Here is a 16,465-nt window from a genome sequence, read left to right on the forward strand (position 1 = left end):
CTAACAAGGCAAGAATGTGAAAGAAAGGTGGGAAATGGGTTGGCAACCTGATTTGAAAGCAGCTAGTTCCTCCCACTCTTTCTTAAAATGAAAGTAATATTATCTAACCCCATGCATTACAGCACTGCTTTGGCACACGAAGATTGTTCTCTATGGAGGATGTTGAACGATAACTACCAACAAAAATATTTCATTTCCTATAAGTCACAGACTCAGCCGTAGCCTTTTTTAACTGCCAAAGTGCTTAGTCTCTAAACACTGAATATTTTACCTTCAGCATGGACTTGTTTCCATCCAACCAGCCAGCTTTAGATATCTGTGGATACTTGAACTGCCTGTGAAAAGTGCTGCTTAAGCAACACTTACGTTAGCCCTTCATTTACGTTAGGGGTTTCCCCTTTATTTGCTACCAGGGTTTTTCTGAGCGCTCTGCCGACCAGCCCATGGCCACTGAGTGCCCAGTGGAGCAGGGGCCTTTTGCACAGCTGGGAAAAATCCGTCTATCATGAGGGAAATAAAGAGTCTCCTTTTCCTTTTTATTTCTGCTCTTCTTTTTCACACTCATCATGCCACCAGCTTATGCATACCGAAGAAGGTGAGGATTGCAGGCCAGCACAAGCTGAGAACTTGAAGAGACTATACTGATAGGCCTCCCAGATGAAAACTAGTAGGTGCTACATCCCACTATTGACTTCAGCTATCCAAGCTATATTTCTGTCTGTTAAGAGTATCCACCCCTTCACCCATGAGAAACACACTCTTTAATCAAAGGCAGCATGAACATGTTTGCCAACCAGAAGGTATCAGGCACTAAATAATGACAGTGTGTTGATGGTAGGTTTAAATTTATTCCCACGAATCTCATCTGTGTGAGACTTACAGCTCACAAGGTTTGTTTGGCAGTAAAATAATCTCAGAGAATCATTTGGATTGGGAAAGACATTTAAGATCATCTCAACACTGCCAACTCAACCACTGAACCACACATCCCTAACTGCCACATCTAAACAGCTTTTAAATACCTCAAGGGATGGTGACTCCACCACCTCCCTGGACAGTCTGTTCCAATGCCTGAGAACCTTGTTTGTGAAGAAATTTTTCCTAATGTCTAATTTAAACCTTCCCTGGCACAACTCGAGGCTGTTTTCTCTTGTTTTCACTATTTACTTAGAAGAAGAGACTGACCCCCACCTCACTGCAACCTCATTTCAGGTAGAGAGAAACAAGGTCTCCCTTTAGCCTCCTTTTCTCCAGTCTGAGAAAGGCCAGTTCCTTCAACCATCCCTTGCAAGATTTCTTCAGACCTTTCACCAGTTTTGTTGCCCTTCTCTGGGGACACTCCAGTAATTCAATGTCCTTCTTGCAATGAGGGGCCAAAACTGGACCCAGTATTTGAGGTGCAGCCTCACCAGTGCCAAGTCCAGGGGGTCAAGCAGTGCCCTGGTCCTTCTGGGTCCCACTATTGCTGACATCGGAGGATATAGCCAAGAGCTACCCTGTCTGAAAGAGCAGGGATGATTTATGCCAGAATACAGGCTCTGTTTGGCTACAGTCCCACTAGATCTTGCCTGTAAAGGTCATCTTCTGCATTTTATGATGTTTCCAGTAGGCTAAATCTGGCAAATAAATACTTCAGTTAGGTTTTGCTGGAGGTGGCAGTGGTGGTGTTTTTTCTTCTCTCTCTTTTTTTTCCTCTATCTGCTCCTGTTGTAAGGAGCACTTGACACTCCGTGGGATATTCTGTATTTATCTATTTCTTCCTAGGTCCTTGCTTTGGTCCTGTGGTCCATTGAGGGCTCTTAGTCTGATCTCTCTCCTCATCAAAAATTTGGAGCCTGAAGTGGCAGAGAAGGGGAGAAGCGGCCACAGGTGGTGACAGCTTTTTCTCATCCCTTCCTCTGCTTACTGCCTTGGTCAAATCCATCCCTCGGGCAAGCTGAAAGTTAGCGCCGTGAAAAGGAGCAACTAACCGAGCCCGACTCTCTCACCGGAGGATTGCGCAGGGGACTAAATAATCTCTGACAGATTCCCCTCGGCCCGAAAGCCATCCCGGAGCCGGAGCCGAACCCGCCGGGAGGAGGGGGCGGGCCGCTGCGAGCAGGCGTTACCCGCAGGGCTGCTCCAAGCCCCTCCGAGCGCAGCCGAGCTGAGTCTCGCCCTTCCGCGGGGGGCGGGACCGGTGGCCCCGCGGCGGCGGCTGGCGGGCAGGTAAGCGAAGCCGGGCCGGGGAGCGGCAGAGCGGTCCCCCCGCTGATCCGGGCCGGCGCTGGGGAGCAACTCTTAAGGCGGCTGCCGTCGGCTGTAACATCCGTGCCGGCCCTGCTCTTGGCGCGGCTGTGGGTGCCTAGGCGTCCAACGCGCTTCTCCCAGGACAGGACAGGACAGGGTGTCGTGTGGCGCTTGAGTCCCGTCTCCTCTGCCGAGGCTGCCGGTGTAAACGAGCTCCTTTAATTACGCTGACTGAGGAAACTGAGGCGGAGAAGGGCTGGAGCCCGCCTCCCAGATGGGAATCCTGCGGGCAGGGTGTGCTGCCGGGCCTGCGGACGCAGCGCTGTGCAGCCGTGAGGGAATGGTAATGTGCAGAGGTGTTTTCCCTATTTGGTTGTTTCTGTTGTAGTCCTAGGTAACAGCAGCCAGATGGTCTCTGCAGAGACGTTTTGGTACCTTTGTGCTCAGGTATAATTCAGCCTTGCAGTCAAAGGCTTTCTGTCTAGTCTGGATTATTCCTTTTCTGAAGTTTGAGTTAATTTTTGTCTCAAGCAGGATCTATAAGATAAGATAGTTCAAACTGAGGCTGTTTCCTACAGTTCTCTGTGTTTTTATGGATCTGTGTTAGATTTGGCTACATCCTGCCTGGAGCTGGTTACACTGACCAGCCTCTGATGCAGCAAACTAGTTTTTAATCTGTTGTGTTGTAACCCCAGCCAGCAACTAAGCACCATGCAGCACCTTGCTAGCTCCCCAGCTCCCTGCCTAGTGGGATGGGGGACAGAATCAGACCAAAAAAATAAATAGTCAAACTCATGGTTTGAGACAGCAACAAATTAATAAATGAAATAAAATTATAATAGTAATTGCCATTGTAATGAAGAGAAAGGTAAAAGAGAGAGACATACAACTCCAGAAGGACAAGTAATGCACAGTGCAATTGCTCACCACTCACTGGACAGTGCTCAAACAGCAATCACCTCCCTGGCCACCTCCCCCCAGTTTATATACTGACCATGATGCCATATGGTATTGAATACCCTTCTGACTGATTGGATCAGCTGTCCTGGCCGTGCTCCCTTCCTGCTTCTTGTGCACCTGCTTGTTGACAGATCATGGGAAGCCAAGAAACCCTTACTTATGATGAGCACTACTTAGCAACAACCAAAACACCAGCAGGTTATCAACATTATTCTCATACTAGATCCAAAATTGAACTTAGCTTCTGTGTGACACCTTTAACCACGCAATTGCAGGATTTTCTGGAATGGTTTGAGCTCTTCACTGCCATTTGCAGGCTCACCTAAATGTCCTATACATGCCTAATGTAAGGGAAAAAAATCACTTAATTATAAATCAGGAATGACATCCACTTTTCAGATGAATCCACTCAGTCCATGGACAGCTTCCCTTGTATATGAAAGGAAAGATATTCAGTCCAGATATAGAAGAAGTTTAAGCTTGTACACACAGAACTAGCTGTGGCTTGGATGTTTTGCAAATGAAGGCTGGTAGTCTCTGGGTTCCAATGGGACTACTCTCTGCAAACAAGAGAAAGCAGAAATCAACATTCTGATATGCTGTACCAAATCAACTGAAATAAAACCAGAAAGAGACCCAAAGTGTTCTGTGCAACCTAGTTCTAACCTTCTGGCAACTCCAGTAGGTCTTAGTGAGCCAGAATACTGAGGTCTTTCCTGCACAAAGACAAACTAGGGAGACGTTGCTCTTGGCAGGGCATTGATATTTTTGCCCCATGAACTTAAGAACAAAAAGAACAGAAAATGCTGGAAAGTGTCCAGAGAAGGGCAATAAAGTTGGTGAGGGGTTTGGAACACAAGCCCTATGAGGAGAGGCTGAGGGAGCTGGGGTTGCTTAGCCTGGAGAAGAGGAGTCTCAGGGGAGACCTTACTGCTCTCTACAACTACCTGAAGGGAGGCTGTAGCCAAGTGGGGATTGGTGTCTTCTCCCAGGCAACCAGCACCAGAACAAGAGAACACAGTCTCAAGCTGTGCCAGGGGAGGTTTAGGCTGGATGTTAGGAAGAAATTCTACGCAGAGAGAGTGATTGCCCATTGGAATGGGCTGCTGGGGGAGGTGGTGGAGTCACCATCCTTGGAGGTGATTAGGAGGCGATTTGATATGGGTGCTTGGATGCATGGTTTAGTTGATTAGGTGGGTTGGATTGGTTGATAGGTTAGACGTGATGATCTTGAAGGTCTCTTCCAACCTGGTTTATTCTATGATAGCATTCTATGGTGATACTGAATAAATTTGCAGTATTTGAAATGGTTAAAGACTCAGTTAAAATATACATGGTGATTTATTGTTTCAGGGAGAGGCCAAGAAGTTTTCTGATTAGAAAAAAAAATGCTAGAATGAGAAAAATATTAGACCAGAGATGCTTTTCTAGTTAAAAGATTTGGATGCATCATCCTTCTGCAGTACAGTGTGCAGCTAGCTTTAAGAAAGCATTCTGGCTGAAGTCATGTTTACAAAGCTTCTCCTAACAGGGAGGTGGATTCTGTGGTCTCTTTTCCATTGTATCCACAGCAGGGATTAAGGTATGTCTACTTCAATACTTTAGCTTCAGAACTTTTGATTTGTTGAACACACCTCAAGGCATCTTTTTAAACAAGACTATTGGTGTGATATGTATTGAACTGATGGCAGAAACAACAGACAGCCAAGGTGGTGAATCAGTTTCAAGCCATGCTAAACAAAGGGATGTTTTTAGAAGATGAGCTTGGGTATACCCTCTGTGCCTCGAAACAAAATGTAAGCAGTAGATAATAAACGTTCCTAAAGGTCTAGCTATCAGGAGGGGAGAATCATCTTCATAGAATCATACAATCAGTAAGGTTGGAAGAGACCTCAAAGATCATCAAGTCCAACCTGTCACCCAACACCTCATGACTACTAAACCATGGCACCAAGTGCCATGTCCAGTCCCCTCTTGAACACCTCCAGGGACGGTGACTCCACCACCTCCCTGGGCAGCACATTCCAATGGCTAACAACTCTCTCTGGGAAGAACTTTCTCCTCACCTCCAGCCTAAACTTCCCCTGGCACAGCTTGATACTGTGTCCTCTTGTTCTGGTGCTGGTTGCCTGGGAGAAGAGACCAACCCCCTCCCGGCTACGCCCACCTTTCAGGTAGTTGTAGACAGCAATAAGGTCTCCCCTGAGCCTTCTCTTCTCCAGGCTAAACAATCCCAGCTCCCTCATACTCTCCTCGTAGTGCTTGTGCTCTAGAGGAGCATCTTGAAATGGTCTTTCTGCAGTACTGACTGCTTCAGCAATAAACTGCTCTTCATGTGGTGTTCTAGGGACTCCATGAAGATGTTCTCCCTCTGATGATTTCACTGAAGCCAAAATGTGGAGGGTGGTGGCTAGTGTCCTGCCAAGGGTCAAAGTCCCTGGCGGCAGGGCATGCTGCCTGCTGCTGGCACAGAAGGGCAGGAGCCTGCTCACCGGGAGCACTCAGCATCGCTGGCAGAGCCCTGCTTTGGGGTTCCACACCACCCAGCTCCTCAGCATGAAGCCTCTGATACAGAAGGTGGAAGCTCTGGATGAGGGCCACTTTGTCCGTGTGGAGTGGGAGGATGGGAGTGAGAGCTGCTACCCCTGCGTCTGGCTGAGGGACAACTGCCAGTGTCCCCACTGCTTCCTGCCCTCTGCTGGGGCACGCAAGCTGGTCTTTGACGACCTGGATGTGAACATCGTGGTGAAGGAAGTCACCCTGGCAGACAAAGAAAAGGTATTTGGAGCAAACTTTCATCTGCCTTTTTGGGAAACTTGCCTGGCAGTGCTATTCAGTCTGTAAAAGAGAGGCAGTGGCACTGTAACAACAAAGCTGCGAGGGAGAATTGCACTTTGGGGAGCTCAGATCTTCCCACTTTGATATGAAACCTCACTTTATAGGCGTTTCCACAAAACGGTTTGGGCTGGAAGGGACCTTAAAGGTCATCTCATTAATCCTCCACAGCATTAATCCTAAACTCCTACTGGTGTTTTACCATCATGCGGTTGCTGTGACTGCTGTGAAGTGGGAATCAATACCTGCTGAACAACCTCGGAGTTCAGCTGAGGTGTGCTGCACTCAGCTCCTACAGTGCATGACAAGCCAAACAAAAATGTTTCTTTCCTTTCTTTTCTATTTTTCTTTGCTTTTTTCTTTCTTCTTTTTTTTTTCCCTTTTCTTTCTTTCCCCCCCAAAACCAAAAAAAACACAACCCCAAAAAAACCCCAAAACACAAAACCACAAAGAAACCCAAACAAACCACCAAACAAAACACCAAACAAACCCAAACAAAACCAACACCTTTTTAAAGTTTATTTGAAAGAGAGAAGGTTTTTCAAAAGTAGGAGAGAGATTCCTCTCCTAGCATTTCTCCTCTTTTTTATTTGCCCTGTCTTTCTTGTCCTTTTTCATTGCTTAGTAAGCTGTCAGTGTTTTGCAAGAGTTTTTTTGCTCTCTTCTGAGTTGTGCTGAAATGCTCTCCCCAGTGATATGTGCCAGCTTCTGTGATTCTCCTCTTTCTGCTAAGCACAGCTCTCCCAGTGAAAGCAGGCCACACAAACCAGCAAATTAGGTCATGGCTTCACGTGAAAATGATGCTTTATAAAAGGTCAGAATTTGGATGAAGTTCAGGGTGGGTTTTCACTCTTGCTTACCATTATGCTCCAGGGAATGCATTTGATGTCACTGGTCATTTAGGCCAGTAACATTCCCATTTTTACAATTGCTAAGGGGTGGTTTTTTGCTTGTTTTAGTTGATGGGGATGGGGATTTTGTTCTAAAGTTCTCTTCTGTTTTATGTTGGAAGATCTCTATCATATGGCCTGATAAACACTCCAGTGAATATGAAGCTGAGTGGTTGAAGAAACGATGCTTCTCTGAAAAAGCCAGAGCAGAAATGAGAGAAGATTTATTTTTACCAGGTAGGACCTGGGGCTTTTTAATTTGGAGAAGGCTGAAAGGGGATTTAATAGATGTTTATAAACATCTGAGGGATGGGTGTCAAGAGGGAGGGGACAGGCTCTGCTCAGTTGTGCCCTGTGATAAGACAAGGGGCAATGGATATAAACTACAGCACAGGAGGTTCCACCTCAACATGAGGAGGAACTTATTTACTGTGAGGGTCACAGAGCACTGGAACAGGCTGCTCAGAGAGGTTGTGGAGTCTCCTCCTCTGGAGACTTTCAAGACCCATCTGGATGCTTTCCTGTGTGACCTGTGCTAGATTCCATGGCAGGGGGTTTGGACTTGATGATTTCTGGAGGTCCCTTCCAACCTCTAACATCCTGTGATCCTGTGAATCAAAAACATATCTGTCATGCTTGTTTTGAATTCAAGTCTGAACTTGAAGTATAAGTCTGCCACTTACAGCCCTGGCCAAAAGTCCCTGTGTGAGGACCAGGTCTACCCATCTGGAGCAGTGGCAGCTGCTCCTGGTGCTTGGTGCCAGGCTGTAAATGTGCAACAGGAGATCATGGTTACCCTTTCCCTCTTTTAACCTCTGGACCTGAGAATATTTAGGCTGTGTTTACTTTCTGAAAAGCCTTTTCTTTCCAGAAAGAGTTAATTGGTCTCAAAAAATGAGCCTTATAGATCAGCAGTGATCTATGAGACAATGCCAATGTGTGTGTGCTGTTTAAAGCATGCACTAGAGCATTTTAAGAAAGATTATTTAGAATTGCAAGGGAGTTGTAACTGAAATTAAAAAGTCTCCCCTTTGCATGGCCTTCTGTTAAAGAGTAACTGTGCAGCATAGCCATGTCTAGTGCTGAAGTTCATGTTCTGTTTGCTCTGCCTCCCCTGCTTACTGCACTAGTCCATGAGCTGTCTTTTGGTCATGAAACATTTTGTGCAACTGGCAATGCAGCATTTTACCCAGTGCAAATCCCTCACCCTTCTGAGTGGGTAATTACAAACCCACTAGTTTCATTATGATGCACAGCATCATTCTGTTGGCAGCTTTCGAGACTGGGAGCATGAGAAGTGTGAAAACTTACAGGATTTATGCTGTTGCTCTTGACAGTGTTGCTGTAAGCTCTGCTGTTGCAGATCTGTGTTCAGAATTAAGGCATTATTCATGGGACCTACTGAGACACTTGGATCCTCACAGGTCCATGGGACCAGATGGGATCCATCCTAGGGTGCTGAGAGAGCTGGCAGATGAGCTGGCCAGGCCAGTCTCCATTGTTTATCAACGGTGCTGGCTCACTGGAGAGGTCCCTGATGACTGGAGCTGGCCAACATGATGCTCATCCACAAGAAGGGCTGGAAGGAGGAGCCAGGGAATTCCAGGCCTGACCTCAGTGCCAGGCAAAGTTATGGAACAGGTCATCTTGAGTGCAATCACACAGCATTTACAGGATGGCCAAGGGATCAGGCCCAGCCAGCATGGATTTAGGAGGGGCAGGTCCTGCCTGACCAACCTGATCTCCTTTTACAATCAGGTTACCTGCCTAGTCAATGTGGGGAAGGTTGTGGATTTAGTCTACCTAGACTTCAGCAAACCCTTTGACACTGTCTGCCACACTTTGGCCACAACAACCCCATGCAGTGCTACAGGCTGGGGACAGAGTGGCTGGAGAGCAGCCAGGCAGAAAGGAACCTGGAGGTGCTGGTAGATAGTAGGCTGAATATGAGCCAGCAGTGTGCCCAGGTGACCAAGAAGGCTAATGGCATCCTGGCCTGCATCAGGAATAGTGTGGCCAGCAGGACAAGGGAGGATATTCTTCCCCTCTACTCAGCACTGGTTAGGCCACACCTTGAGTACTGTGTTCAGTTCTGGGCCCCTCAATTCGAGAGAGATGTTGAGTTGGAACATGTCCAGAGAAGGACAACAAAACTAGCGAGGGGTTTGGAGCACAGCCCTGTGAAGAGAGGCTGAGGGAGCTGGGGTTGCTTAGCCTGGAGAAGTGGAGGCTCAGGGAAGACCTTATTGTTGCCTACAACTACCTGAAGGGAGGTTGTAGCCGGGTGGGGGTCGGTCTGTTCTCCCAGGCAACCAGTAAGAGAACGAGGGGACACAGTCTCAAAATGTGCCAGGGGAGGTTCAGGCTGGATATTAGGAAGAAGTTCTTCACTGAGAGAGTGATTTGCTATTGGAATGGAAGGTGGTGGAGCTGCAGTCCTTGGAGATCTTCAAGAAAAGATTGGATGAGGCACTTAGTGCCTTGGTCTGGTTGATTGGATAGGGCTGGGTGATAGGTTGGACTGGATGATCTTGGAGGTCTCTTCCAACCTGGATGAATCTATGATTCTATGATTTTATTAAAAATAAACCAGAGATGGGCTGGTGGTGTCAAGCTCACATCCAGGTATTAGTTTCCTTAGAGCTCAGCAAAAGCCAAATCTCTGATTGGTTTACACTCCTTTTTTGGGGGGTGTTTTTTATTCTAACAAGTAAAAAGTTTGTTTGGTTGGACTTTTGTCCCCTGAAAGATGAGAAATAGGAAAATATGTGGCTTTAGGTATCTCCTGTGTTTGAACTTTGGTACTTCAGGGACCAGTTTCTGCAGGTCAAGTATTCTTTAGCTCCTAGCACCCATTCTAAACAAAAGTCACTGTTTAAGCTTCAGCTTTTTATATCTGGCTTAAAACTTAAGTGATGAATAATATATCCATTCATTTCAGTGGATCATGGAACAGAGCCTTCATAGTTTGGAATGGAACTTTGTCTCCTACTAACATAAAAGTTTGTGTCTACTGCAGCTTTGGCAAGAATAAACTACACCATTTACAATTTTGGAGGGCTGGGCATGTTCCCAGAATGAGTGTGGTGAAGATGCAGACCTCATTCAGGAAAATCAGGTGATTTCTCAGGCAGTAAGAATTTTTAGTGGGAAAAACAAGGATGCTGTGGAAGCAAGCAGGATGGTTTGTTGACTTTGAGGGGATCAATGTAAACTGAATCTTGCTTTAATTAATGCCCAGTCCAGACCTCTGGTTATGCTTATTAGCAAAGGTATCAATAGCAGAGACTTCAGTATCTCAGATGTAATGCTACTTTTTTTCTCCCCTCATGAAGTTTAACTCTGCCTTTGTACACACACATTTACATAGGGCTTACCCTCAGCATCTCAGTAAAAGACTTGGTTTGGATGCCAGCTCTCCCCCTTGCTACTGCTCCTGTCCAGTGGAGCCATCCATGTAAAATATACACCAAATATAGAATTATAGAATAGTTTGGATTTGAAGGGACCTCCAAAGGTCATCCAGTCCAACTCCTCTGCAGTCAGCAGTGACATCCTCTGCTAGATCAGGTTGCCCAGTGCATGTTGAGCCTCACCTTGAGTATCTCCAGGCATAGGACCTCAACTACCTCCCTGGGCAACCTGTTGCAGTGTTAGAGCACCCTCATGGTAAAGAACTTGTTCCTAACATCCAATCTAAATCTCCTCTATGTTTTATTTCTTGTTACAATCATATCTGTTTTTCATTTTGGGGGGCAGTGCTTTTGCAGGTTCTCTTCTGCTTGATAGGGCTTTTCTCAGGTTTATGTTGCAAAACAGGCTGCAGTTTTAAAGCCTGGGAGTTCTATTGCTGGCTGTATAAAACCTGTTTCTCATTGTGTGTTGGGGTAAGTTTAGAATTTGCTTGCTTCTAGTCAGTGGAGTCACACATGGTGCAAATTGCATGCCCTTGAGTAGCTAACCATATCCCAGCAGTGTAGTATTACAGACTATGCTATGAAATGCCAGCCCTGCATACTGGCTCAACAAATACAAGAGCAAGCTCACCAGACTGCTGTAGCTAGAGGTTAACCTTCATGGCTGACATTATCACAGCTGTGGCTTTTTTTTTTATCCTTCATCCTTTCTTTTGCAAGTGGTTATTTGCTTTTCATGTTGATTCAAATAAAACTAGATGTCAGGCGTGTGTCAAACCCGAAGAGAAGAGTTAAGTCAGATTTTAACCTGCACATTGAAGTGACTACAAATAGCTCTCTGTCTGTATGACAAGATTCCCCTTTTAAAATCGCTGCCAGATACTACCCATGAAGGGTGCAAAGTTCATTATTTGTGTATATCAAGGCTTGTTTCAGCCCAGCTGACAAGGTACTCTCAAAAGAGCAGTAAAAGAGCTATCTACTGCTTCTCCAGCCCTGATGCCCTTTTCTTCCTTCCTGTTTACTCATGTTCTCCTCAGCAAATGTCACAGAAGTGATTTCCCAGCTCATGCACTCTCTCTACAGCTCAGATTTTGTGTGTGGTAGAGGAAGCTTATGGCAGAGACTGAGTACATCAGGTGCTTTCCAACCTCTCACCACATTGCACTGCGTTTTCTAAGGCTCATGCTGGCACCCCAAAAACAGCAGAGGGGGTGGACAGTAATATCAAAATGTTGTTTTCTTGTTAGGTGGAAGAGAAGAAGATTCAGCAGAGGGAGTACCTGGTGCTACTTAATATTTTTTAACCTTAGTTTAGGTTAAGGTTTTAACCTAAGGCTTAAGGTTTCAGATGCTGGTTGTCCTTTAAAATGTGATCATATGACATTGGATATACATCCAGCTCCACCAAAGTTTGGATCAGGATGTCAACAGCATCAGTGATGCTTACACTGTTTCTACTGGGTCTTGAGAGAGAATGAGTTTAAGAGGAAGAAGTTAAAAGTTGGTTTTTGTGAAGAGTTTAGTCTTCTGAATTTTTCCAACCTGTACAGTAAATGCTGAATGATTCCAAGTGTTTGTTGATGCATACACACAGCCTGCAGGAACTAGGCAAAGGTCATCTTCTCATTTTGTGCAAACTGTAAAACTCCCTGGGGGTATTCAAGGCCAGGTTGGATGAGGCCTTGAGCAGCTGAGTCTAGCTGAGAGGTGTCCCTGCCCATGGTGGGGAGGTTGGAGTAGATGATCTCTGAGGTCCCTTCCAAATCTAAGCTATTCTGGGACTTTATGATAATTATTTCCCAAAGTGGGGGAAATGTTGCTATGTTCCTTGAAAACCTAATATTCTTCTACTCCTTGTTTTATATGAGGAAGATGAACAACATATTTATTAGCAAGACAGCAAGAAAGAGTAGGACGGAAAAGCTGAAACTTAAAATGCTCTCTTAGTCCTCACATAGTTAGTTACCTGCACCAACACTGAGGCTTAAGTTTGCCTCTCAAAGGATACACTTGGCAGTTCACACAGCATACCTAAAGCTATTTTAATTTCATAACTTCTAACAGAGTAAAAGTAAACATTCCTTTTTTCCCCCCTACCCCTCTTTCCCATCTTTCAAGTGTGTGAAAGGTTGAGTTAAACACTCCGGAGCGGTGAGTAGCAGGCCACGGAGCAGTCTCCAAAAGGAATTTAATGAGGTGAGATTATTATCTCTCCTCAAGGATTGTGCTTTTTTTTCATTTAGTGAACATGTTGTGAACTTCAACAGCTTGTCAGTCATGGCTGCAGCTCCTTTGAAACGCAGAGCATAAAAGATGATCTATGCGGAGAGCTTGTGTTTGGGTAGGTGCGTTGTGTTTCTTGGCCGGTCTCTAGCTGGCCTTAGCCAAAGGGGAGAGGAACACTGGTGGCTGGGAATCTGCAGACCTTGCAACAGTTGAAAGCTGTTGTAACTATGTAGTAGTGTCTGGGTTCACTGGGGTTTTTTTAATGAGCAGTTTGCATTTTCTACCTGCTGCCTATATCGAGAGAGTGGAAATAAGCAGCCCTTCTTCCTACCACCTAGTCCCCACTTCAGTCCCAGGTAATGCATCTCTTTCTCCTCCCTGACAGCTGCTCCCACCCTTCAGTTCACATCTTTCCTTCTCTGGGGCTCTAATGAGAGCACAGGAACTGCTCAGCTTGCCTTTCCCTCTTGCCTCTCTGCCCAGATGACTGCATCATGGATACCTCCTGCAGCAGTGAGGACATTTTCAGGGAGTTCTGTTAGCAAGTCTCCTTGTGGACTTGAATCTTAACAAGCTTAGAGTTAGGAAGGATTCACCCAAAGGTATTCCTGTCATCATGTCAATCTCCAAAATCAGAGCAATTAGAGCTTTTGATGGGATTCTTTCAAACATGAAAAAGAAGTGCTCCTTTTCTTCCAAGGTGCTGACTGTTCTCCTCATAAGGGAACATCTGGCTTAAAAACTGTCAGCTCAACAGATTAAAATCTGCTGAATTTCCAAGCATCACAAAGAGTTTTACAACAGTAAATGGATTGCTGAGGAAATCTTATTATTAACAAAACAGCTCTTTCAATAGTTATAGCTACTTGTGGGGGGTGGGGGTGTTGTTATAAATGTACCTCAATGAAGGGTGGTGCAAATCCAAGGGAGAAAACAATTTCTGTTGATTCTTTCTGTCAAGGCAGCTTACTAGAAGCTGTATCTTGACCTGAGATTCATTCACTATAGCAAACCTGCAGCCATGTCAGTTTTAATCATAGAATCAGTAAGGTTGGAAGAGACCTTAAAGATCACCAAGTCCAACCTGTCACCCAACACCTCATGACTACTAAACGATGGCACCAAGTTCCACGTCCAATCCCCTCTTGAACACCTCCAGGGACAGTGACTCCACCACCTCCCTGGGCAGCCCATTCCGACGGCTAACAACTCTCTCTGTGAAGAACTTTCTCCTCACCTCAAGCCTAAACTTCCCCTGGCACAGCTTGAGACTATGTCTTAATGTGCTAACAAAGCTCACAAGTGCAATTTGTAACAACCAATTCACTCCCAAGTCCCTGTAGCAGCTCGCTTTCAGGTGCCTGGGCAACCATTCCACTTGCCTGTAAACCCTGCACTGTTTTAAAACTCCCTGTGCCATTTTACACTGACCATGAATAAACAAATAAACAAAAGAGCAGGAGGAGTTCAGTGGTCTAGGGACACCATCTGGTATTTCAGGACAGTCTTCTCTGGAATCCTTTCAGCTGTGGAAGAAAATCACTGTGAGCTGTAAAGCACCAAATGTGACCCACAACTGTGGATTCCAGCGTCCTCTGCCAGTAGCACAGACTAATTAAATTAAAGTTAACTGCATTCACAACTGGCAGACTCCAGAGAGTGGCCTGGTGAGAAGCTGTGCCGTGGGTTCCATGATTAATTTCCTGCCTTTTTGCTTTGTATCTGCATTATCTATCCCTTGGGTTCTGGGTGAATGCACTGCAGCCACTAAAACTTAGGTTTCAGTGTTTTCTAGCAAAATTAGTCCTGGCAGAATCAGTCTGGGGAAAAAAATATGTGGAGGGGAGTGGGAATCTTGATTATTTTAACAAAGTGATCTTGACCTCTAAATACTGAGACCAAAATAAAGAATCACAGGGTTTAGTTATCCTCTGGTTTTGCCTGGACTAATGAATGGGTACAGCACTGCCTTTTATTAAAGGAAATTATTGTGGCTTTGCAAATGCCTCTGAAAAGCTTGAAATATACTTGACTGGAGTTGTTTTAAACAGATGGTTGACAGAGAGGTACTTCCCAATTTGTCCTAGCTTCTCCACATGGACAAATGATTCTACCAGTAGGTTTTTTCCCTAGATCTCTTGTATGCTTCTGGTGTGATATGAACATGATTTGAGGTTGTGCAAAACTGTGTGTGGAATAATGGAAAGTAAAAATCCTGAGCTGATGCTCGATATCCATAGACCAGACTGGGGAAGTCAGTGGCACATTCCACCACTTGAGGAAGAAAAATCCTACTGTTATTATGTCATCTCTTTTCAAACCTCAGAATGCTCTGAAATCAACAGGTGAGAGAAGTCCTGGGGAATGGATGCTTGAATTTTGAATGGCACAGTTTGGGAAGCACACAGATTATCCTACAGTTGGCCTCATTCCCTGGGAGTCTGCTAATTTTACATGGAAATTATTTAATCATCTGGATTTTGCAATGGCCCTGCTCTGTCCTTCGCCCTAGCTCTGGAGTGTATTCAATGTGAAAGGAATATTTGGAGAGTTTCACTGAAAAAAAAGAAATACCTTTTTAAAAGTCTGTGGAGCATCTGCAAGGTGATATTTTTTCCAAAGCTGGAAGCTGATGAGTTTCACAGGAATGGCAAAGGTACTTTCCTAACACATGAACAACTTATTTGCCAAACTTGCCATTTGAAATAATGAAAGCTCTGAAACTTCTCTGCTGCACCAATGTAGAAACTGTGGCTTGGCTACACTCCTCATTGCTCACTGGTCTGGGCTTTTGATCTGCTTTTGTTGCATTGAAGCTCTCTCAAACTTAGTATCAGCAGATGGTGCCAGGGCAGACCTCAGCCCAAATGGCTAGAGTTTGCCCAAATTAAAAATGAAATGCTTCTATAGGGAGGTGTGAGGTGGCTTCAGTGGTGAAGAGCTTTTCCAACCTGGTCTGGTCTATTCCTATTCCTATTCCTATTCCTATCCTATCCTATCCTATCCTACCCTATCCTATTCCTATCCTATCCTACCCTATCCTATCCTATCATCTTGAGGCTTGAGGATGACAAATGGTTCATGGACAAGGGCAAAGGAATCCAAACCCACTGACCACCAGTTATTCGTACTTGGACAATGTCCTGTGCTGTGATGGCAAAACAGCTGAGTGCTTGTTCTCTGTTCCTTCCCTTTCAGAACACCAGTACTGGGGCTCAGACCTGCAGCTTCCCAAAATGTCTTTTGAAGAAGTCATATACAACGATCAAAGTGCCTACAAGTGGCTGTGCACCCTCAAGAAAGTAGGCATTGTGCTGCTAACAGGAGCTGCTGCTAGGCAGGGAGAGTTGGTTAAACTTGGCCACAGGGTTGGCTTCCTGCGTCTCACTTTTTATGGGTGAGTTTGCCTTTGTAAGATCCTTGCTTTGCTGACTATGTGATCACTGCTAATGTCCTTCACTTCAGCTTGCTGGACCTACTTTATAGGTTAGTTTATTGAAACAAGGTGATTTTTGCTTCCCCCCCCCCACACACCTCACATGTTAGAAAATGTGGTGTCCATTATTATTCTGTGTGAGAGTCATGGAATGGCCTAGGTTGGAAGGGATCTTAGACATCATCTGCTCCAGCCTCCTTGTCATGGGCAGGGACACCTCTCAACAAGACTTGATTGCTTAAGGCCTCATCCAGCCTGGCCTTGAACACCCCCAGGAAGGAGGCATCCACAACCTCACTGGGCAGCTTATTCCAGAGTCTCACCACTCTTGTACCAAAGTGCTTCTTCCTAAGATCCAGTCTAAACCTATTCTTGCTCAGCTGAAAACCATTCCCCCTTGTCCTCTCTCTAGACACCCTTATAAAAAGTCCCTCTCCAGCCCATAGGATCCCTTCAGGTATTGGAAGGCA

The 16,465-nt window shown here is 45.4% G+C and overlaps 1 protein-coding gene across 1 annotated transcript in view; it reads left to right on the forward strand.

The window, feature by feature from the left end:
* The first annotated feature begins 2,127 nt into the window (after positions 1-2,127).
* The window catches only part of BBOX1 (gamma-butyrobetaine hydroxylase 1), a 30,529-nt gene continuing 16,191 nt past the window's right edge, over positions 2,128-16,465 (forward strand). Inside the window, exons 1-4 of the mRNA XM_068147822.1 lie at positions 2,128-2,208; positions 5,537-5,967; positions 7,037-7,151; positions 15,758-15,956. Of these exons, the coding sequence (XP_068003923.1) occupies positions 5,584-5,967; positions 7,037-7,151; positions 15,758-15,956 (698 nt within the window). The 5' untranslated portion in view covers positions 2,128-2,208; positions 5,537-5,583. The remainder of the gene's footprint in view (positions 2,209-5,536; positions 5,968-7,036; positions 7,152-15,757; positions 15,957-16,465) is intronic.

This window comes from Melanerpes formicivorus, unplaced genomic scaffold, assembly GCF_026170545.1.
Source record: "Melanerpes formicivorus ecotype bairdi unplaced genomic scaffold, bMelFor1.0.p_v2 SCAF_16, whole genome shotgun sequence".
Classification (NCBI taxonomy): domain Eukaryota; kingdom Metazoa; phylum Chordata; class Aves; order Piciformes; family Picidae; genus Melanerpes; species Melanerpes formicivorus.